Raw genomic sequence first — 25202 nt, forward strand, 5'->3', positions numbered from 1 at the left:
CCAATTTGCATTTGGTTTCTCCAATATAAAGATTACATTGTGAACACCAAAAGCAGTACAGTAGATTGGAAGAAGTGTAACTGAATTGCTGCTTCACCTGGAAAGACTATCTGGGTCCCCGGCTGGTGGGAAGGAAGAGGTGAAAGGACAGGTATTCCGTCTGCTGTGGTTACATGGGAAAGTGCCATAGGATGGGGAGTGATTGGTTAGGACAGAAGAGAGGACCAGTAAGGTGCAAAGGGAACAGTCCCTTCAGAATGCTAAAAAGAGAGAGGAAGGGAAGATGTGTCTTGTGGAATCTTGTTGGAGCTGGCAGAAATCACAAAGGATGATCCCTTGAGTGCAGAGGCAGGTGGGGTAGAAAGTGAGGACCAGGGGAACTGTATCTTTGCTCCCCTCAGTGAGAGCAGAGGTGGAGGAAGTAGGTGAGATTCAGTCAAGAGTTCTGTCCAGTTTGGCAGAGGGGAAGCCATGGGTCACAAAGAAGCAAGACATTTCAGAGAAAATTCTCATCATTGTAGCAAATACAATGGAAACAGAAGAACAGAAAAGAGAAAGAGGTCCTTACTGGAAGCAGGATGGGAGGAAGTATAGTCAAGATGGCTCTAGGAGTCTGTGAGTTTGTAGCCTATTCACTGAGATGCAGATTGAGAGATCCAGAAAGGGAAGAAAAGAGTCAGAGATTGATCACATGAAGCTCAGATGAGGGTGGGAATTGACAGCAAAAGTATTGACATTTTTGAGTTCTGTTTGGGCGCAGGAAGCATCACCAATGAAGCCATCAATGTACTGGAGAAATAGTTGAGGTAATGGCCCAAGGAGGAGTAACACATAGATTGTTCCTTATGTCCGACAGAAAAGTCAGGCATAGCTTGGGTCCTTCTGAGTCCCCATTGGCCACAAACTTCATCTGGGGAAAGTGAGTGGAGTTAGGGGAGAAGTTGTTCAACATGAGAACAAATTCAGTCAAGCGAAGGAGTGTGCTTGAGGAGGTGAATTGGTTGGTCCTCCATTCAAGGAAGAAGCAGAGGGCACTCAGATCCTCCTAATGTGGAATGGAAGTGTGGAGAGAATGTATGCCCATTATAAAGATGAACCATTTGAGACCATGGAGTTGGAAATTACGGAAGTGGCAGACTCATCCGGAGTGTCATGCATGAAAATGAGAAAGGACTGGACCAGGGGAAAAGGATGGAGTCAGGGTAGGAAGAACTATGTTTGGTGGTGCAAGAGCTGTTTTAAACAATGGGGCTGCCTGGAGACTTGGGCAGTGTGGGGCTGGAGCACTGCAAGACTGGAAGCTGTGCAGGGAAGGTCTCCATTCAAAATGAGGTCTGTGAATGTCTGGGAGACAACAGTTTGATATTCCTAGAGGCGTATTCTGGAAGAAGGTATGAGAATGTGTCCGAGAACTGACATTGGCGTCTTGCAGATAAAAGTCAAATCACCAGATCACACAACACCACCCTCATCAGTGGGTTCAATGATGATGTCAGGAATTGATCTGAGATAGTAGAGTGCTGCAAGTTCAGAAGGTGGTAGGTTAGAGTGAGTGAGGGGAGTGGAAAAATCAAGGTGGTCAATGTACCATCAGCAGTTAGCAATGAATAGATCTAGAGAGGGTAAGAGGCCAGAGGGAGGGGCCAGGTGAATTGGGAATTCTGGAAACAAGAGAAGGGGTCCATCATCTGGGATGAAGATTCATGATCAAAGGAAATGATGCAGAGGTGGTAGAAAAGTTTACCATCATGTCAGACTCAGAATTCATTAAGATGAGTCATAAATTTATTCAGCATGAAAACAGGCCCTTCAGCCCAACTCACCCATACCGACCAAGATGCCTTCCTGAGCTAGTCTCATTTGCCTGCATATGGCCCATATCTCTCTAAACCCTTCCAATCCATCTACCTGTCCAACCGTCTTTTAAACTTTGTAACTGTACTTGTCTCTCCCACTTCCTCTGGCAGCTTGTTTCATATGCCCACCACCCTCTGTGTGGAAAAAAGTTGCCCCTCAGGTCCCTTTAAATCGTTCCCCTCTCACCTTAAACCTATGCCCTCTAGCTTTAGACTCCCCTACCGTGGGAAACAGACTGTGACAATCCATCTTATCTATGTCCCTCGTGATTTTATAAACTTCTATAAGGTCACTCCTCATCCTCCTTCGCTCCAGGAGAAACAGTCCCAGCCTATCCAGTATCTCCTTATAACTCAAGCCTTCCAGTCTTGGCAACATCCTTGTGAATCTTTTCTGCACCCTCTCTAGCTTAATCACATCCTTCCGAGAGTCTGGCGAGCAGAGATGCACACAATTTTCCAGGTGCGGTCTCACACCAATGTCCTATACAGAAGTAACATGATGTCCCAACTCTTGTACTCAATGCCCTAACCGATGAAGGCTGATCATTTTCTACTCTTCTCCTCCTGACCTGCCCTCCGCAACATATCATACCTCCTTGCTATCCTCTAACTGCCCCCATTATCAACTCATTCCCACATCAACCCAGCCTCAAACTGTCACAAATATTCCCAATGTCCTTTCCATCCCTCCCCCCAGCTTTAACATTTTTTTTTCTTTTCCCCATTTTTAATGAAGAGTCAGAAAGTCATAGAGTTATATAGCACAGAAAGGGCCCTTCATTCCAACACATCATTGCTGACCACCAGCTCTTGGACCTGAAATATTAACTGCTCCTCTTTCCACAGATGCTGCCTGATTTACTCAGAGTGTTCAGCATTTTCTGTTTTTGTTTCAGATTTCCAGCGTCTACCTTTTGAAAAAAAATCACACATCCTGTGAGAACCTGCATCAAAATTTTTACTTCAATCCAGTTTTTTGACCTGAGTTCATATTTCATGTTAGGAAAGAACATAAACTTGTCTAATTTATGGATTTGTTTTGAGAAGATTCTTTGATGCCCTATGCTGCAGAGAACAATTTCAATTTAGTTCATTAAAGATTAACTGGAGCTCCTGGCCTTTAAGAGCAGCATCCCTGCGATGCTTTTTATGATATTTTCTATTTCAAAAAAACGTATTACATGGAGGAAAACTATATTGAATGAATGAATAGCAGGAGAATTCATCAATCAATGGGTTCATATCTTTTAAATATTGTTATCTGATCCCCCCCAGATAACCAACAGATTAAGGGACTATGGGGTAAAGGAAATGTATGGAATTAGGTCGCAGGCTGCACATAATCTCAGTTAACAATGGGACGAGTTTGAAGAGCTGAAAAGTCTCTTGCTGTTCCTGCGATTCGGGGCAACAACCCAATTGCCTGTACCTCATCCAAAAGAAAATGTTGCAGATCCACAATTTATATATATTAAAAAATACTGCAATTGCTTTGCAGGTGAGATTGCACGTGCGGTCAGAGAGGGAGAGAGAGAGAGAGTTACCGGGCGAGCAAACTGGGAGAAAGTTCGTTCCCCGGGAGGCGGCGCTACCGCTTTCTGTTGCCGGTGTTTGCCGCTGCGCCGGGTGAGTTTGCTTGTTTCCCGCCAGCTCGTTGCTCCGGGAGGCGTTGCCGAGCAGCCGGCTTACTGGCCGGCGGTAGGAGGAGGAGGACCATGGGCTCGCGGGTGACGCGCGCGCTGCGGAACTTTAACCTGGAGAACCGGGCGCACGCGGAGATCAGCAGGCGGAAGCCCGGCAGCGCCCCGCGCCACCCGGGCACCGGGGCCCTGCTGGAGCAGCAGCTGCGCGGTGAGGGCGGCAGCATGCAAGCGGCCTCCGGGCCCTGCAGCGTGGGGAGTGTGGGGCGTGGGGCAGTGGCGCTAGGCGTGTGCGAGTAGGGGAGTGGGGTGAGGGGGCTGGGGAGTGGGGTGAGGGGAGTGTGAGGACTGGGGGTAGGGGAGTGGGGAGTGTAGGGGAGTTGGGGTGTGGGAAGTGGGGTTGGGGAAGGAATGGGGGTGGGATGGGTAGTTGGGGGTGTCGGTATACCATCTATCACCACCACGCTCTCTTTCCCTCCACCCTGCCCCATCACCTTTGTGCATTCTGCCTGCCTTCTGTGCGCAGTTCTGTAAATGTGCGGGCGAATTAGCAACCTCAAGGTGACTTTGAGGTTATCTAATTATTGGCTGCCCAGTCTGTGCCTTTTAATTCAGTTCCAAACCCATGCAAACAAAAAACACACCCGTATTCATTTAGTGTGTAATATCCTGGTAATATACGTTAGCTTTCTTTTGTCTGGTATCAAAGGACCCACTCAAAATAAATCCAGAATTTAATCGGATGGGAGTTTATGTTCTCTACAATAAAATATGAACTCCATTTTAATGACCTTACTGACTCCATGGTAGTCAGTCCTGGCTTTGATATTTGTTACGTTAAGGTGATTATAGAAATGGAAGTTATTGAAGTTGAAATAAGAATCTCCCATCAATGATCGAATCATTTATCTTGTTCTTTGCCTGCCACCCATCCTTATTCCCTGACTAACCATGTACAGTCAGATATCTTGCCCAATGTAAATTCTCTGGAAAATCATAAGGACACGAGACTGCATATGCTGGAATCTGCCACAAAAAAATGCAGTCGAGTTCCTCTTGCAGTTTGTTTTTTGCTTTGGTAAATAATAGTTAATTTATAAAAAGAAGTAATTTTATCTAACACCAGTCTTCAGTCTTTTCCCACTGACTACATTTCCAGCCATTCCTATAACTGAACTTTAAACAGCACATCCTCCCAAGTAACAGTAATATTGATCTCAAACTCTTTATGTGATGACGTAGTACATTTTAAAAAAATTGTCATTCTGGACCTATAAAGTCAGCATTGAAGAAAAGCAAGAGCTTCTTTTGTCTTTTCTCACATCAATTCTTGGTCCTTGAACCATTCGGAGAGTGGTGGTGCCCCATTATGTCTTGATATGCAAATATGGAGCAAAGTCCTCCAAACCGCACTGACTGCATTCAATGCTTTAATTTGTCTTTTTAATATTTTGGCTTTATCGTTCAATGGAGTTCAGTGCTGACATTTCAAATATGTTGCAGATAATGTACCACCCCAAAATCAGAGGAACTATGGGATAATTGTACTCTAATTTCAAATTCATGAAATGCATCCCAATTGAATAATTTCTGGGGTTGTGCCTGATTCCTCTAATGATCCATGAACATCAGAATTTTATTTGAATTCCATAGATCATCCTCAAGTAAGTGAAGTTCATAACAAGAATGAAGAACTGCTGTCTTTTCTGAAAGATGTTTATGTTGATTCAAAAGATTTTCAATCAAAGGTAAATGTTGTAAAAGATGCACAGCCGTGAATGTTTAACATTGGGCCATGGGGGAAGGATGAAGTAATTTAACCCTTGATCCTTTGTTTTTTGTATGTTGACATTTTTGCCATGTTCTTCGTTCTAAACTAGATGATATACATTTGCTTTGTAAAGTGCCATGTATTTTCAGTTGAAAGTTATTGCTATTTAATGGGTGGGATATTCGTGATGCTGATATGGTGGTATTTATTGCCCAGTGTCAGTTGTGCCTCAGTTGGTAGCAGACTTGCTTATGAAATGCATTTCTGGGTTTAAGTCCCATTTCAGCAACATGAGCACAAAAATTTAGACTGACACTCCAGTCCAGAACCAAGCAAGTGTTGAACAAGGGAATTATCACTGTTGTTCTGGTGAATATTATCCCTCACTTACTGTCACTAAGTACAGATTATCAGATCATTATCACATTGCAACTTGTGCACCTTGCTTGCTGTGTGAAATTTAGCTACCACTTTGTCTGCATTCCCACTGTGGTTCACTGTCTGACATATTTCATTGACTGTAGAGAGTTTTGTGGCATTAAAATGCTGTATAAATGGAAGGACTTTTTCTCAATCCCTCATCTAACCTTGAAGCCACAAAACATTGAATAGGTAAGATCTGAAACTCACTGCCTGTAAGGGTGATGGAAACAAAATTAATCAGTGCTTTCAAAAGGAAATTCGATAAACACTTGGTGTATGTCCTGTAACAATTCTGTGAAATAGTGTGGGTTTGATGATGCTTGTCGGCCAGACCAAGTAGTGGCATGTCTCTCTCTAAAAGGCTTTGGTGAACCATTTAGGTTTGTATGAAAATCCAGCTGATCATTTTTCTTAGTGTTAGTCCATAAATTGCCGGAATGATTATATTGAAGTCCGTAACATTTAACTGTAGAATATATACTCAGGTTGAAGAGTACTTGCTCTGGCTTGTAGTGAAACTGAATCGCAAAGATTTCTCTTGTTAACTATTTCCCAATGATCACAGAAGCAGGAAGGTTTAGGAGGTCAGGGAACCTTTTATTACAATACCAGGCATGAACAAGATAAGGTGAGTTTAAGAAATAGATGTAATTATGTACAAGATATTTGTTTATTCATATTTATGGGTTGGATCTCAAAACCCAGAAGAGAATTTCTGCACCAACTCTAACCTGATTCTTTGGCATGGTCTGTCGTGGTTTGGAGATATCTTAATTTCAATACATTAAAACACCATTTTTAAAAAAAGTACAGTTCTGCTCTCTTGTTTAGAATATTTGCATTGAGAACTCAATTTTTCTTCACTATCTTTCCACATGTAACTCATTTAGTTTCAGCAATAGGTCCTGCTCTTTGTCCCCCTTTTTTCTGGATGTCAGTAGCAGATCCAGATTTGGTTTCACTGACCTATTTGAGTTGTCTCTTATTGAGTTTTATTGACTTTAACAATGGTTCAGAATGCTTGTGTGATGAAAGGCTTTCTGAAGTGGGAAATTAAATGGATGGCTTTTGAATCAATAAATCTTAAAAGAGAAACCCATATAGCATCACCATCATTAATTTCTTCTATATATCACCAAGAAGCCTAGTTAATAGACGAGGAAAGAGAGCACTGATAATTCTCGCTCCACCCAATTCCACAGCTGAAAACATATTTGAGAAGTGTTGAGTGGTACCCCTGTCTTTCCCAAAAGAGAGAGGAGTTTTCACCAGTCCCTGACAATTCATTTGTGCAGTAGTGTAGGTAATGGAGGTGCTTGGGGACAGAGAATGAATGCATAAACCTGTCTTTGCCACTCCAGTTCTGGGTTATGTGGGCAGGCACAGTAGGGTAGCAGTTAGCGTAACACTAGTACAGCACCAGCGACCTGGGTTCAATTCCGGCTACAACCTGTCAGGAGTTTTTTTTAACATTCTCCTCGTGTCTGCATGGGAGTTCTGGGTTACTTGGGCAGGCATGGTAGTGTAGCAGTTAGCATAATGCTAATACAGCACCAGCGACCTGGGTTCAATTTCAGCTACTACTTGTAAGGAGTTTTTACATTCTCCCCGTGTCTGCATGGGTTTCCTCCAGGTGCTCTGGTTTCCTCCCACGTTCCAAAGACGTATAGGTTAGGAAGTTGTGGACATGCTATGTTGGTGCAGGAAGTGTTGCAACACTTGCAGGCTGCCCCCAGAACACTCTATGCAAAAGATGTGTTTAAATGTGCATATGACTAATAAAGATACCTTGTCTGGTCCTTGTATTTCTTTATGCCATTCCAGGAAAAATGTAATGAAATCTTCTGGTTTTTTTTCATTTGAATTTTTTTCCTCTTATGTTTGTGTTGTAGCTTGCTGTATTAACAAAAGATTGTTTATATCCGAAGTTGCCTCCAGCTGGTTGAAATGAACCTAGAACCCAGTTGCAGAACATGTAAAACAGCCAAAAAATGGACTGTGGGATACAAATCCCTGACGATCAATATAATTCAATGATTCTGTTAAGAGCACATGCTGAGAGGACCATTTGACTACAGAGTAAATCAAACAGTTTGTCTAGTTTACTGAATTAAACGATTTCTATTCGTGCTGATTTGAAGAAAATACTTGTAATTTCTAAATATGGCCTTGTGCAATATAACCATTTATCTTATCAGTGAAGGTTAGCTCAGTACACTTGCATCTTGTCCCCAGCTATACTCATGAGTTGTGGATGAGGGGTTTCAATTAGATTGAACAAGTTAAGGTTTTTTCCTTCAAGCAAAGAAGGTTGAGAAGAGATACAACAGGGTTTCCAAGATCGTGAAGGGTTTGGATGAGGTAAATAGAGGGAAGGTGTTGCCATTAGTGTATCATTCAAGGATGAGGGGACGCAGTTTTAAAGTGTTGGGAGGCAGTTAGTGGGGGAATGCAAAGAATGGTTATGATCTTGATCTCGCTGCCTGTGAGGATCATGAAAGTGAAGTGATTCAGAACTTTCCGTTAGGAATTGGATAGGCACGAGGAACAATAATTTTCAGGGTAATGGGGAAAGAGTGGGACAATGAGGCTGACTAGTTTGCCCTACAAAAAGCCAGCACGGACTGAATAACCTCCAGCGATTCTATGCCATGTATTATTGACAGTTGTATTTCTATTGAAAGTACTGTTGACTAAAGGTAGCACAGACATTTTACTAGTGTTATTGTTTTGCCTTTCCAGAACCTTCCAATTGATGAGACATCTAAGCAACTGCAGGAGCACAGACTTCCCAAAGCCACTTTGAGTCATGACCCTTTCGGCATTACACAAATTCCAAAAGGCAAGCTGAGTATAGTGGAAGCTCTTACAGTTCTGAACAATCACAAGCTCCATCCCGAAATATGGACTGCTGATAAAATAGCTGAAGAATACAGTCTAGAACTTAAAGATGTTAAAGGACTGCTGGAATTTTTCAAACCCTTTGAAATAAAAATTCTACCTCCAAAGCAAGAGAAAAAACTGATATCTGCAAGATAATATGCACCATTTCAGTCAATATATAAGATGAGCATCAAATGTTCAATTTCTTTATTTAAGATTTACAACATGTTCAAGTAATGGGAATGTTATGGATATTATGTCTAAAGCTTTAGACCTATGCTGTGAGTGAATTGGTGCAGAACTGCTAACCTGTGTATTAGTCATGAACTATACCACAACATATCATCACTGCAGTTTAGTGTTTCACACTGTAGTGGATGTATCACAACAATCTGTCTCTTTAACATTATGTTTTCGTAACCTTGTGAAAGTGCAACCACTCAGGGCTGTTTGATCTGGATCATTGTACTTTGCAGTTTCTGGTACATATTAGAAATTATTACCTTCATTGCATTTTCTATTCTGACCACTACAGTTTTTGGTTCCAATGAAGGTCTCTTTGTAACGTGTTCCAATTTGGTGTTCACTGAATCTTTGGTCAAAAAAACTGGATATATCAAAATATGGCATTGAGAGAAAGTTTGTCCTGTTTTTGACACTGTTAATGTGTAGGAGAAAAGTGTGGTGCAAGTATAACATGTTTATTTCCGATACATTCCTGGAAATGTATTTAAAACCTGGGAATGCACTGATATGTTTTCATGTTTTGCCTGTAATATTGGAAATCCAAAAGGATAATAGCAAATCTTAAAAGTTAAGTTTCAGTGAGACTTATTTCATTTTTTCGCACATTGGAACACAATCATTAAAGTAGCTTGAATTTTTCTTGCAGCAAAATTTCAAAATGTTTGCTTCTTTAGATTATGCATCAAAATTAATGCAAATCTGCTCACTGGACTTAAATAAATCTTTAACACCTGAGGGAGGTGTTTGTGAATTTGAGCTCTACTTCATAGCTGTGAACGGATAATGGAGTCTGATGTTTCAGTGCAATATTGACAGTGCTGCATGGCTGAAGGTTCCATTTTATGGATGTGATGATGGACTGATGCCCTATGGTCTGAGGAAATAGATGAGCTTCCATGTGACTGCTTTGAGTCAGTGGACTGGTCCATGTTCAAAGACTCAGCTGCCAGCCTAGATGAGTACATCACCACCATCACAGATTTTATCAGCAAATGTGTTGAGGATTGTGCTCCAAAGAGGACAATACGGGTGTTCCCAAACCGGAAACCGTGGATGAACTGGGAGATCCACTCCCTACTGAAGTTGAGGACTGCTGCACACAAATCTGGTGATCCTGACCTTTACAAGAAATCGAGATATGAACTCCAGAAAGCTATCAGGAATGCCAAGAGACAATTCTGGTTCAAAATAGAGTCCCAGACCAGCTGTTAGTTGTGGCAGGGCTTGCATGCTATAACAGGGTACAAAACGTAGTTGGGCAGCATAGTTAACAACAGCGCATCCCTTCCAGATGAGCTAAATGCATTCTATGTGCGTTTTGAACAGAAGGGAAGTGGATTATTACCATGTACCCTGACAGCCTGCAATGCAACTGAACTTGGAGGGGCCCCAGCATCGGGCAGTCCCCACAATTCAATGTAACTGCACTGTGTAATGAATTGACCTGTACGATCGGTTTGCAAGACAAGTTTTTCACTGTACCTCGGTACAAGTGACAATAATAAACTAATACCAGATTGGGCCTCTCATCGGGTCGGGCCTCGGCCTCCTTGGGTCTGGCCTCTTGTCAGGTCGGGACTCTGCCTCCACAGGTCGGGCCTTGGTGTCGGGTGCTCCAGTTCGTCGGGTCCTCACTCCGGGTTCTCGGGTCTCAATGTCGGGAGCTCCAGTGGGGTCTGGGAATCGGGTCTCAGTGATGGGGGCTCCATGGGGTCAGCTCTTCACCCTGCGAAGGCTTCCACGTTGACGGGCCTGTCCTAGGCCTTGCTGGTTGTTTCCATCTGGGTCCAGGAGTCTGGTCCATTTCACAGTCATTCTTGGAAGTCGGAAGATCACCAGCCCTGTAAGAAGATTTAGAAGAACATTATTAGTAATAGTAAGTGACATAGAATTTAAATTTAAAAGTGTAGAACGATTATAGTTAAAGTAATGAGAAGATCTGCAGAGAGCAGCTTGCAACGAGTTGCTACGCTCCAGTGCCATCTTGCCCAGTCTCTGGGTCATTCTCTCTTCTCTCCCATCAGGCAGAAGATAAAGGAGCCTGAGGGCACATACCACCAGGCTCAAGGACAGCTTCTATCCCACTGTGATAAGACTATTGAACGCTTCCCTTATAGGATGAGATGGACTCTTGACCTCACAATCTACCTTGTTGTGACCTTGCACCTTATTGTCTACCTGCAATGCACTTCCCTGTAGCTGTGACACTACTCTGTATTCTGTTATTGTCTGTACCCTGTACTACCTCAGTGCACTGTGTAATGAATTGATCTGTATGAATGGTATGCAAGACAAGTTTTTCACTGTACCTCCGTACAAGTGACAATCATAAACCGATACCAATATGAATACTTGCCCCTTGGGAGAACATACCAAAAGAATAATTTAAAAATTACGAAAGTTGTTTTTGGTCCTGATCAACATTCTCAGCCAAAACAACCATCGGCATTTATCTCATTGCTATTTGTGGCCCTTGTTATCAATCAACTGCTTTGTTTGCTTACATTTCAATAAATCTATTAATTATAAATTATATATATTTATATAAAGTCTTTGTTACATCAAGGGGTTCTGATGTAACAAAGACTTTATATAAATATGGTACCTTCTCTGCCATGTTTAATTGCATTATTTCGTATGCAGGGTATCAAATCTTTATGATGAATGTATATTTGTACATGTTTTTTTAAATGTTTGGTTCTGCATTTACTGAACATATTCAGTCGGTAGGAGACTAAAAACATTGAAGTGACCAGTAGAGGGAGCAGTTTGATAGTGCATGCAGATAAATATATGTATGATTGTCATAGGATATGTTCATTTAACAAATTTTACTAAACTTTTAAACTAAATTCCATACTACTCTTTTAGTTTAGATTCTGTGCTTCCCATTGTATTTTACTTGAATTTGCAAATACAGTGAAAGAGTATGTATAAATTTTAATGTAAATTTATAGAAAATGCTATTTTGAGGGCCTGTTTCCTCATCAGTTACCCATTCCTGATTTCTGACCTACAAAGTGAAAATGGTATTAAGTGAAAAATGAATAAGATGTTTTCATCTGATCTTGCATTGTAGTTCAACACAGACTAAAGCAAAATGCTGCAGATACTGGGGATTAAAAATTAAAACAGAAAATACCTACTCAGCTGGTCAGGCAGCATCTATGGAGAGTTAATATTCTGCTAACTTCTCATAAGGACTAGAAAAAGTTAGTTGTAACAAGATTTAAGCCAATATAGATCCTTTCAAAGTAATTTTCATCATTTGATCTCCCCTTTCTATTACATTTATTCCTTGCCCTTTCCTATTCTCTTCCTCTGTACCTTAACAAAATGTTTTATATCTCTGTAACATTTTACAGAGCTGTTAAAAAGTTATCATCTGAAGTATAAACTTTATTTATCTTTCTACAAATGCTACCTGACATTCTGAGTGTTTCCACGATTTCTGTTTCTTTCAAATAGATAATCGGGCCTACTCATTTCCCATAAACTGGCTTAAACTCATTTATGCCTTTTACATAAAAAGGAAGTAGGTACTTTTTCAATATAGGAAATTTGTGAAAAAGACAATACAACACCTGTTCATGTAGTAAAGCTATTTCAGTGTGCTCCACAGGATCATTATCAAACAAATTTGATGCAGAGCCACATTGCCAGATATTAGGACAGGGAGACGAGGTTGGTCAAAGAGGTGGAGTTTAGGCTGCATCTTAAAGCAGAAGAGAAAGAGGAGCAGGAAGGTTTAGCGAAGGAATTCTTGGCAACTAAAGGCAGTTTCCATACGAAGTAATAAAACTTGGAATGACTCAAGAATAGGATAGTTGTAGGGCTGGAAGAGATTGTAGAAATATAGTTGAGTGAGACTAAAGAAAGGCTATTCAGCCTATGTTGGCTTCCAGTAGATCAATCACATCGGTTCCATTCCTCTTAGCCCTGCAACTTTTTCTCTTATGTATGCTCATTGACTCCACTTTGATTCTTTTGCCACTTGCTTTTTCTAAGTGGTAATTTGCAGCAACCCATTAATTTACCGTAACCTATTAATTTGCCGGCATATTTTTGGGACTTAGGAAGAAACTGGAGAACCCAACAGAAATACACACAATTACAAGGAGAATTTGTAAACTACAAACGGCACCTTAAGTCAGGATTGAACTCAGATCCCTGGAGTTGTGAGGCAGAAGCAATACCTGCTGCACCACCACCGTTTTGTCCCAAGAATAATGAACAGCTCACAGACTTATTCATTTTCATCCAATAGCTCTGTGTAATTCAGTTCCCCTATATGGATAAGAATACAGAAAAACACTCTGAATATTATGAGTAAAGGCAATGCCTGCGTTATGGTGGGGGGGGGGGGGGGCGGGGTGCATTCCCAGAAAACTGTCCATGTCGCAATTTTTCATGTGTCAAGAAATGCCAGCTGAAAATAGTATAAAAATTGACACTTATATTCAGTGACAGTGAATTTTTATTCCGTATCTTAAGATTTTTTGGTAATTATTTATGAATTCTATAAGGGCAAATTTCCATAACATGAACTGCTGTAACCGGGGATTACCTGTACTTTGTATTCAATGAGTATACTTGATATATTAATATATTGAATACTCAATGAACATATTACCTTGCTTCTGACCATGATGGGACAAAAGGTGATTGCACCAAAAGCAATAGACTTGGAGGTTGCAACTCAGAAAGAGATTGTCTCCAGGAACAAAACTTTATATATACATTTGTAATAGGAGTACATTAATTTTGTGGTAAAGCTGAAACATTTCTAATAGATGATATTAATATTTATGTTTGGTACTTTTTTATAGAACATAGTAGGCAGGGAGGTGAAAAGAATAGCTTGAATGTTTTGCAATATGTCGTAGAGTTTTTGCTGGGTGGAAGTGGGAAATTGGGTGCAAATGTGCTGGTTCATTTAACATAACATCATCCTGTTTCATTTAATTATATCCCGTTGCAGCCAATTGGTATTTCTTCACTGTCACATCTCCAGGTTAGTATCTTTGGTGAATTTTGAAACAATACTATTCCGTATATATTTGTATTACATATTATTCACTACATTCGGGTCATAATTCCTTTCTGCTAGTTTGTCAAACACTTCAGTTTGGTTAGGAAAACATCAACAGCCTTTTACAGATCCCTGCTGGTTCTTCTTAATTAACTCAAATTTCTTCAAGCACCTGTTAATTTTGTCCTCCCAACTGATTCAAAAACCGTACCCACTGCCAGTATTAAACCGACTGGCCTGTAGTTTTTAGGAATACCCTTAAACCCTTTCTTGACCAAGAGTGTCACGTTGGCCACTTTCTAATCCCCTGCCACCTGCCTCATTACCTAGGGTAGTTGGAAAGCTACAGCAAGCACGTCTGCTGTCTCCATCCCCACTTCCCTTAGCAATCTGGAATGCATGCTATCCAGATCAGGAAGCATTCACTTGAAGCATAGCCAACCTTTATATTATTTTGTGTTTATCAGTTTTCACTCCAACATTTACTTCTAGTGTATCTAATACTGATTTTTTTTTGCCAACATCCTCTTGGTAAACGCCAATACACAGTACTCATTAAGTATTTGAGCCTTTTCCAGTGACAACATACATATCACCTTTGTCCCTAATAGGTCTCATCCCATTTACTATTCAAAATGTAGATGTAAGATTTTTGGGTTCCTTTTTATGTTAATTGCCATTTAATTCTCACATGTTAAATTCAAATTTGAGGTGGATAGGTCTTTGTTAACCAGATATATGTGGTGGCTGCATGGAGTTGTCACAAATCAGGTATGCTCTTTCAAATGGTGGAACATGCCAGTGATCGGAGGGGGGGGGGGGCATGGTGTTAGAAATAGCAAACGATCCTTTGTTGTTCTTGCATTTCTGTCCTATGAGAGAATAAATTGCAGGGCTAAGGATAATGGGATTGATGTGGTTGCTCTGCTGAATGCTGGCATGGATTGAATAGCTTTCTGTGCTCTAATAACTAATTTCTACTATATCTCTTTGCTATTCTCACCCAATTCCTAATATCAGCTCCCTCACTCCTCAACAACCATCTGAAATTGCACCAGACTGTTCATAATCTTTGTGTCATATCCAGCCTTGAGGGATGTTTCAGAGTTAAGACTTCTATGATTCTACAATAAGAGACACATATTTCTTATAATTTCTGTCTGACAGTCTTTGAGGAAAATTAAGCAAAACCTGTTTCAACATGCATTTACATTGTTAGGAGATAAAATTCTATTTGCAACACAAAAATAATATGCCCTATGCAGAGGTAAACTACAACTTAAGATGTGCTATGTCAAGGCCACCTCTTTCCACCCCTGCAACACCACCCACTTATACTTCAATTCTCCACTGCTGCCTGCAAGGCTTTACTTCAAATCCTTTATTTGCTCAGGCCTTGAATTCTGCACTAATTCCACACGGCACAAAAGACCTTATGCAGACTACTGCTGTCCATAGAATTATCCACTAAAGTTCTGCAGCCTGGTGTCAAATGAAGAATTGGATAGACTGGGACTTTTTGGTTTGGAAGAGGGAGATAACTGATGATCTGGTAGTTGTATATAAGATGGCAAATAGTCTGTGAAAAAGAAAAACAGAAAAAGCTGTGGATATTTACCAGATCAGGCAATACCTTTGCCAAAACAGAGTCATGTGTTAAAGTGTCCTTGACTTGAAACAATCCCTCTGTTTCTGCTTGAATTGCTGAGGATTTTCCATTTTTTTTAAGCCCGGTTTTCAACATTGCAGTATTTGCTTCTGGCAAAGCTTAACACAATATTATTTTCCAAAATAATATGAAGCTGAGCACAAGTAGAATTGGTGTCAAACATTTCTCATCAGCATGACCTATGAGTGAATCAAGTATTTTAGAAGGAATTGAAAAGAACAATGAAAGATGTCATTTTAAATATATAGGAACAGGAGAGATCAGAGGGTGGGGTTGTTCACAAGCAGAAATCTTCTCTGGTGACAGGACAGGTGAATAACATTGTTAGTATTTGGAATTATTGTGTTTGTTAATGGGGGAAATGGTAATAAGAGCAAGAAATATATTGTAACTTTATTTTAGTAAACTACTGATTAGTCCACAGCTTAAATATTGTATTCAATTCTGAGCACAACACTTTTGGAAAGTATGTCAAGGGTTTGGATGGGATCCAGAGAAGAGAGAATTCAGAAAGATAAGACTGTTCTCCTTAGAACAAAGGGGTTAAGGAAAGAATTAGTAGCTTCGGAAAATAATGGGTATTTTGGTATAGAAAATAGGGAGTTTCCAGAGCCCACAGGTTTAAGATAAAAAGCAAAAAAAAAAGCCTGGGGTGATAAGAAATTATTTTACACATGGAATTTTTAATAAGTTGTCACAATTAGATGTTCTGTGGTGAGTATCTCACCATCAGACACACTAAAGCCTTTCAACCTACAACATGACATGTCAGGACAGTGATGAAATATTCTCCATTTTCCTGGATGATTGCTGTTCTAACAACACTCACAGCTCAGCATGATGCTCGACAAACAAGCCCTCTTGACTGATATTTCATCAATCTCCCTACTCCTTTCATCTGCACATGGTGGTCATACGTACCAAATACAAAATGCATGCAGTTATTCACACGCTTTCCTCCAGTAGCCCCAAAACCCATGATCTGTTACTGACAAGAAGAACAAGTGCAGCAGGCACAAGAGAACACCATAGAAGTGAAGGCAAGCCAATATGGACTGAAATGGAATGCTGTTATGAAAATGGCCAAAACTACTTGATGGCCAAAACTAAATGATTACTTCTTCATCATTATCATAGAATCATACAGCACTGAAATAGACAATTTGGCCCCATATCCATGCTAGACAGTGCACACCCATCTATAATTAATCCCATCTTCCAGTACTTGTCCATGGCCTTCTATGCCTAGGCAATTCAAATGCTTGTCGAAACACTTCTTAAATGCTATCAGTGACTCTGCTTCCACCACTCACTCAGGCAGTGTATTCCAGGTACTCACCACTAGCTGGGTGAAAAAGGTCCCTCTCAGATCCCCTCTAAATCTATTATCCCTCATCTTAAATCCATGTCTTCCAGTTTTATTCACATCTGATAAGGGGAAAGGTTTCCTGCAGTCTACCCTTTCTGCACTCCTCATCACTTGGTACCTTCAATCATGTCCCCTCTTAACCTCCTCCACTCCAGGGAAAGTGAATGTAACCTCTTCAGTCTCTATTATAACTAAAACATTCCATCCCAGGCAACATCCTGGTGAATCTCCACTGCGTTCTCTCCAGTGCCATCACATCCTTCCTATAGTGTGGTAACCAGAAATGCACTCGGTACTCTAGCTGAGGTCTGACCAAGTTTTTATAAGTTTGAAGCAATACCTCCCTGCTCTTGTATTCAATGCCCTGACTAATGAAGGCCAGCATCCTATATGCTTTCTTAACCACATTATCTACTTTTAACCTCTCCCTGCTTCGATTTGAGGTTCCCACCTGCTTTAAGAAGACCATTATAATAGTGGTACCTAAGAAAAACAAGTAATGTGCCTTAATTACTACTGTCCGGTGGCTCTGACATCCACCGTCATGAAGTGCTTCAAGAGGCTGGTCATGGCACACATTAACTCCAGCCTCCCAGGAAACCTCAACCCACTGCAATTTGACTACCGTCGGAACAGGTCCACAGCGGATGCCATCCCTCTGGCTCCACACTCATCTCTTGGGTAGCTGGACAGTAAAGGCACCTACGTTACACCATTGTTTATTGACTACAGCTCTACCTTCAATACTATAATTCCAGCAAATTCTGATACCTGGGACTCAACACCTCCCTCTGTAACTGGATCCTTGACTTTCTAACTGACAGACCGCAATCAGTGAGGGTAGGCAGCAACACCTTTGGTACAATTATTCTCAATACTGGTAGCTGTGTCTTCAGCCCCCTACTCTCCTCCCTATTTACTCATGACTGTGTGGCCAGATTCTGCTCCAACTCCAGCTGCAAGTTTGCAGATGATACCACCGTTGTAGGCCGTATCTCAAATAATGATGAGTCAGAGTACAGGAAGGAGATAGAGAGCTTAGTGACATGGTGTCATGACAACAACCTTTCCCTTAATGTCAGCAAAACAAAAGAGCTGGTCATTGACTTCAGGAAAGGGGGTGGAGCACATGCATCTGTCTACATCAATGGTGCTGAGGTCAAGATGGTTGAGAGCTTCAAATTCTTAGGAGTGAACATCATCAATAGCCTGTCCTGGTCCAACCACATAGGTGCCATGTCCAAAAAGCTCACCAGCACCTCTACTTCCTCAGTAGACTAAAGAAATTTGGCATGTCCCCTTTGACACTCACCAACGTTTATTGATGCACCATAGAAAGCATCCTATCTGGATGCATCACAGCTTGGTATGGCAACTGATCTGCCCAGGACCACAAGAAACTGCAGAGAGTTGTGGACACAGCTCAGCACATCATGGAAACCAGCCTCCCCTCCATGGACTCTGTCTATACTTCTTGCTGCCTCGGTAGAACAGCCAGCATAATCAAAGACCCCACTCATCAGGCAGAAGATACAAAAGCCTGAAAGCATGTACCATCAGGCTCAAGGACAGCTTCTATCCTGCTGTTATAAGACTATTGAATGGTTCCTAGTATGATAAGATGGACTCTTGAACTCACAACATACCTTGTTATGACCTTGCACCTTATTGTCTACCTGCACTGCACTTTCTCTGTAGCTGTGACACTTTCCTCTGAATTCTGTATTGCTTTACCTCAATGCACTGTGTAATGAATTGATCTGTATAAACAGTATGGAAGACAAGTTTTTCACTGTACCTCAGTACAAGTGACAATAATAAACCAATTCCAATTCTGCTTTCACCTTCAAGGATCTTTAGACTTACACGCCAAGGTGCTTCATTAGTACTCCTAAGATGCATCACTTCACACTTATCAGGATTAAACTCCATCTGCTATTTCTCAGCACATATCACCAACACATCGATACCTCTCCGCAGCCTAAGACTACCCTCCATATTGTCAACAACTCCACCAATCTGTTATACCTGCGAATTTGCCGATCATGCACCTACACCCACATCATTATCGTATATTACAAACAGCAAAGGTCCCAGCAACAATCCCCATGGAAGCCCACTGGTCACAGGCATCCAATCACAAAACCAACCCTTTACCATCACCCTCTGTCTGCTATTGCCAAGCCAATTTTGGATCCAATTTGCTAACTTTCCCTTGATCCAATACACCCTAACCTTTACTCATCTCTGATGGGGGGAAAAGGGCATCAATATCACTGGAGTGTTGGAGGCTGAGGGGAGACCTGATAGAAGGATATAAAATTATGAGAGCACAGCTGTGGTAGACAGTCAGAGTCTCTTTCCCAGGGTAGAAATTTCAAATACCAGACAGCTTAGCTTTAAGGTGAAAGGGGAAAAAGTTTAAGGGAGATGTGCGGGGCAAGTGCCTGGATTGCGCAGCCAGGTGGTGGTGGAAGCAGATACTATTGTGGTGTTTAAGAGGCATTTAGACAGACACATGAACATGAAGGGAATGGAGAGATATGGATTATGTGCAGGAAGATGGGATTAGTTTCATTTGGCATCATGGTCAGCATGGATATCGAGGGCTGAAGGGCCTGTTCCTGTGTTGTACTGTTCTATGTTCTAACTCTTGGAACCTCCTACCCACCAACACTGGAAATAACTTCAGCAGCAGGACTTATAGTCTTATAACAGTGGGATAGAAGCTGTCCTTGAGCCCAGTGGTATGTGCTTTCAAGCTTTTGTATCTTCTGCCTGATGGGAGAGGGGAGCGGAGGAAATGACCTGGGTGGGTGGGGTCTTTGATTATGCTGGCTGCTCTGCTGAGGCAGTGAGAAGTATAGACAGAGTCCATGGAGGGGAGGCTGCAAGGAGGTGCTCACACCTTCACAAGGGTTACTAGCGACGAACAAGAAATCAGTGACGCCCAAATCTCATAAATTTAAAAATAGAAATCTGGAATTGAAGGCAGAGGAAACCAGTTGACAGCAACATGCAGAATTCCGTTACACACATAAAATAGAAATAATACAGGACTATGAAATAGATCAGGCTGCACAACTATTTGGTAAATGCGTCAAAGAACCATGATGGCCTCCATCTATGCTTCAGAGGTGTAAGTCAGTACAGAAAGAGGCCCTTTAGCCTATCCTGTCTATGCAATCAAGCTATATCATTCTACACGGAATATTGGGTGTTAAAATCGGAATGAAAATCCTGAAATGGTGCAAATATTTTTGTTTGGTTTGGCTGAGTATTGTTGAGCGCTGAGTTGATCACATGGATGCAAGCAGAAAGCTTCAGTTCTGCTACCCAAACGAGTTCCGTTTCTTTCTTCGGGACCATTTCTGCCGGTTAACTCAGATATAAAATAAAAGCAGAAAACTTTGGCAATGCGCAGCAACAATCTCGGAGAAAAACAAGAGTTAACATCCCTTTCATCGGAATTCCAATACATATAATTTTGTAAAAAAAAATAGGCGGCGATTTGCTTTCCAACGCCTGGAACTGTCCAGTCAGAGATGCATACAACACCACTCAGAGACGCATACAAAACTTGGGATAACATGCATGCAGCGAGCATGCAGCACAGGGCTCTGTCAATCATTCAGGCCGCAGCACCCGGACAGAACAGTAACAAACAACACGTTCCAGCGCGCGCGCTCCGGACAGGCAGACGGAACAGATCACGTGACACGAGGCTCCACCCCTCCTCCTCCTCCCGCCCCCACACCCACCCCCGGCCCGAGCTTCTGGAGAGAGCGCCGCCCACGGCCGCCACCAGGAGCTGCAGCGGGAGCGCGGCGGCTTGACACGTGATGGCGGCGCACCTACGCGGCCACAGTGTATCAAACCCGAGGAAACTGTATCAGATCCACAGCGAGAAGTCGGGGCTGGCTGTGTGGCAAGTGAAAGGGAGCAATAAGCGGTGATTTTTTTTAAAAACACTCTGCACCCCTCCTTTCCGATTTTGAATCAACGCACTTAATGCACTTAGCGCACCAGGAATAGCTCCGTAAATTAACGCCAAGCAAAGGAATTGTTTATGAGGTGAGTGAAAGTTATTCACATTTTGGGAAGCCAGTGTTTTTCAGCAGTAACAGCAGCGATGAGCATTGAAGGCTGTTGTTGATTCTGTCTGCTCGGTACATACATTCCGATTTCGCTCGCTTGTGCATTAAATAAAGCGTTTCCAAATAAACGTGATGCTTTAAGTTTCTTTGCATTCTACTGCAAAGTAAAATTAAAACAAGGTGCTGGAATCGGGGTTGGAATTGCCCCCGCCCATTTGAAAACCCTTTTTGATTCCTAGTATATTACTTTTTACCTCTACAATGGCAAAACAGGTATAAATGAGATGCCAAGTGACCTTTGGTTTGGTAAAGAAATTAGTCCTGTGCAGGTTTAGTAATCTAATACTTCGTTTTGCTTCCTTTAGTTGTATAAAATAACGTAATCAAAATCCACAAATTTTATAATTGCAGGTGTTAATATTTGTTTTAATGTTTACATGAGTAACAAAATGTGCTTTCAAAAAAGCAACATGTTAGTTAATGCAGTTGACGTTAGTGAAACACTGCATTTGAGAAGGCACATGCGTGGAAATCAGGCTTTTTATTTGCAAATTAGTGATGTTTCAATGAAAATTACATAAAATGAAACAAAATCATTCTTCTGCAGAGTTTTTAATGGAAAAATGCCTTTAAGTATCTTCATGAAACTGATGTTTGAAATTTTAAAATTTCAGTTTCTAATAAAAACAAAATTGGAATGATTCAAGGTCAGTAGATTAGAATCGATGGACAGAGGTGAGGAGTATGAATAAAGGTGAATGGGATTTACTACAGGCTTGGAAGGGGATGGCCAGGCTCTGAATTGTTAGAACTGAGTTTGGGAGGCAAGTGAGAAGAGTACTGAAAAAATTGAGACTGAAAAATGGCAGTGGCATGGATGAGAATTTCAGTAACAAGCTGATTAAGGAGAAGCAGAGACAGTGTCTCAGATGTGCAAGCATGCAGCGAAAGTGACTACTGTTGTGGGATTTGAAGTTCAACACAGCATGCAACTTCAATGTTTATTTGATCCTGTTAGATAAGCTGAAGGGATATGGATGCATAGCTGCATGGTAGAGTTTCTTTTGGGGTTCTAAGGATTGATTACATTTTGGTGTGTGAATCTCAGGTGATCCATAACTTGATCTCAGTTACAGATGTCATAAAGTCAAGGTTGGTAATGAAGAAGCAGATGTCCTGGGAGAGGGGCATTGTTGATTGATTGGGTTAGCAAAGCTACTGGATTTGGTGTGTCGGATTTGCTTACTCCAGGAGCAGAGTATTTTTGTGGAAGATAGGAAGATGTTAAGACTGACTTTGGAGGCAGGTAGAAGATAAGGACCTTGAAGGAAGAGGAGTCATAGGTGAGGTGTTTTGAGTACAAAGATAGGTTGAAATGAGCCACGGATATGACATTCATGTTGGCACCAGAATATTTTTAGCTAGAAATGTGGTAGATGATGTAACTTGCAGTGAAAGAACAGGAGACTTGTCAATGAGGCAGATTTTTGAGCCAAAAGTTGAAAAACTCAGCTTCTCCACAGGGAGAGTATGGTTTGAGTTTAAAATCTTACTTGTCATACATGCTTGGCTCAGTTCTCTTGAAAAACTCTGAATTAAATTGGGATGTTGTTCAACAGAGTCTGATAACCTATGTATGTTCTGACAACCTAATGTGATTGTTGATATGTCAACTTGGATAATAGGTAAATATTGGTCAGTTACTTTACCATATGAGGCATGAATGGCTGCCTTTTGTAGCTGGGTCATCCTTTGTGGAAGTCCTTGCCCTCCACCTGTCCAGTTAATAGCAGTAACTTGCACATTCGGATTAAAGCACTGAATCCTCATAGTGTGTGTAATCTCCCTCTGAGGTATGAGCTGCAGATAGGAAAACATGTGAACTCTCAGAAATGAAAGTTAGAACTGACTGTGAGCATATTTTAATTAAGAATATAGACATGCTGAGCTGTTACACTCCTTGATAAAGTAAAGTGTCAATAAAGGAACAGAAAATAATGAGTAAAGTAGGCCATTTAGCCCTTCAAGTCTGCTCTGTCATGTAGTACAATCATGACTGATCCTCTGTCTCAATACCATGTCCTTGCTCTCTCCCCATGCCTTGTGATGCTTTCTATTTAAATTTTTTTTTTATTTCTATCTATATTTAGCAATTCTAAGATTTTTCACATTGCTTTTTCTGGTTTAGTTTGATTTACAATAAGTACAGAAAATGCTGGAAACACTCAGCAGGCCAGGAAATATCCGTGGAAACAGAAAGAGAGTAAATGCTTCAGGTCTGAGACCCTTCATTAACCTTCTGAAGGGTCCTGGATTTGAAACATTAAATCTTTTTTTCTTTCCACAGATGCTGTCTGACATGTTAATTGTTTCCAGCATTTCTTTTATTTTGGATATTTTTTGGGAAGGCTTTTTTCTCAGCAAAGTTATAAATCGTGCCTTAGGTGAAAATTTCATTCTGTGAGGGTGAGGTAGCCCTATTGAACCATCATTTGAAAAAAAATAAGTCAAGTATTTGAAGTATTGAACTTCTGTGTGTAAACCTCCAGTCTAAATTGCTTAGAGATCTGCTGTCTGTCATCAAAAGGAAATGGATTGTCTATAGTTCGTTGAAGTGAATTAGTTTTTGTGAAGCAAAAAGAAAACTCAGTGAAAATAAAGTGAGACAAATAAGTGGTAGGAAAGTGAGAAATACCCAAGCATGTAACAAAAATATCAATTTAATATGAGTCCATAATAAATAGCAAAAATATTGCGTTTGATCATTTTGTTTTGCGATTTGCAGTGGGTGCTGCCAATCTTTAGGAATGCACTCTCTAAATATGGGGCCAGCTTCCGTATATATGATACTTTATCTTTCTCCTCCCCCACCTCGACCCCTACGCCCCCATCATCCTAAGTTTTAAGGGCTATTTGTGTTGATGCTTGACCAAATATCAATAAAGCACCTTTCTTAAGAAAATAAATTGTCCCAAGCCACTTCAGAACAGCATATTGCATTGTATCACATAAAGAAACATTTGTTAAGATGGTTAAGAACATCCTAGGGTAAAAGGGGTTGCATTTAAAGGTTCGTTTTAAAGGCGTGAAGTTTTGGGAAAGGAATTCCAAAGATTAAGGCCTCAGCAGCTGAAGGCATAGAGAAGATTTACCAGCAGAGTTCCAGGTATGAGTAAATACAGGTACAGGCCTTACAGAGAAGCTGGGATTGTTCACTTGGAGCAACGAAGGTTGAGAGGTGATATGAAAGTTGTACAAGATCATAACTTTTTGGATAGAAAGGACCAGGGTGCAAAGATTTGAAAGTGAAGGGCAACACATTTGGAAAGAATGTGAGGAGAAGCCTTTCTATGCAGAAATAGGTTATGATTGTGGTCACTGCCTATAAGAGTGGTGGAAATGGTCAATTGGGGCTTTTAAAAACAAACAAGATAGACACAAAAAAAATTATAAGTGGCAGGGAAAATCCTTCCTCTTAAATTTGAGATTTTGAAGAGTATCTAAGAAGGTTGATGAAGGCAGGGCAATAAACATTGTCTGTATGGACTTTAGTAAGGCATTTGACAAGGTCCCACTTGGTTGGCTGGCCCAGAAGGTTAAGGCACATGGCACTGTTGATGACAGCTTCCATTATTTTGATAATTGGGTGGTAAATAGATGGATTGGATCTGTCCTGCTTTTTGTGAACAATATATATTACTGGGCAGTTTTCCATGTTGCTGGGTAGATCCCAGTGCTATAACTACACTGGAGACACGAGAGATTGCAGATGTTGGAATCTGGGGCAAAAAACAAATTGCTGGAGGAAATTAGCGGGTCGAGCAGCATCTGTAGGGAGAAAAGAATTGTTGATGTTCCACTTGGCCCATTTCACTTGCTCGGCCTTTTAATAAGATGATATCTTTTGCCTCAGTGCCACTTGGCTGCTCTAACCCCGTATTCCTGGACCCCTCAACGTACAAAAATCTGTTCATCTGTTTCTTGAATACACTCGGTGACTGAGCCTCCACAGCTATCTTTGGTAGAGAATTGCAAAGATCTTCTGCTGCCTGGATGAAGAAACTTCTTTCTGTCCTGAATGGCTGACCCCTTATTTTGACATTGTGAGCCCTGGTCCTGAACTCTGCCGGGGATATGGCTACCCCATCTAACCCTGAAAGAATTTTAAATGTTTTATTTGATTACCTCTTATTTTACTAACCTCAACAGTATA

General features: G+C 41.1%; 2 protein-coding genes across 2 annotated transcripts in view; both read left to right on the plus strand.

The window, feature by feature from the left end:
* The first annotated feature begins 3500 nt into the window (after positions 1–3500).
* Positions 3501–9394, plus strand: ndufaf4 (NADH:ubiquinone oxidoreductase complex assembly factor 4). Its single transcript, XM_052024807.1, has 3 exons — positions 3501–3710; positions 5153–5247; positions 8436–9394. Exons 1-3 carry the CDS (start codon positions 3575–3577, stop codon positions 8730–8732), a joined length of 528 nt encoding a protein of 175 aa, XP_051880767.1. The 5' UTR covers positions 3501–3574; the 3' UTR covers positions 8733–9394.
* An 11438-nt stretch (positions 9395–20832) lies between these two features.
* Positions 20833–25202, plus strand: part of gpr63 (G protein-coupled receptor 63) — a 55601-nt gene continuing 51231 nt past the window's right edge. The window contains exon 1 of the mRNA XM_052024979.1: positions 20833–20966. The gene's annotated coding sequence lies outside the window, so the exon portion shown is untranslated. The remainder of the gene's footprint in view (positions 20967–25202) is intronic.

Source organism: Pristis pectinata, chromosome 10, assembly GCF_009764475.1.
Source record: "Pristis pectinata isolate sPriPec2 chromosome 10, sPriPec2.1.pri, whole genome shotgun sequence".
NCBI lineage: Eukaryota > Metazoa > Chordata > Chondrichthyes > Rhinopristiformes > Pristidae > Pristis > Pristis pectinata.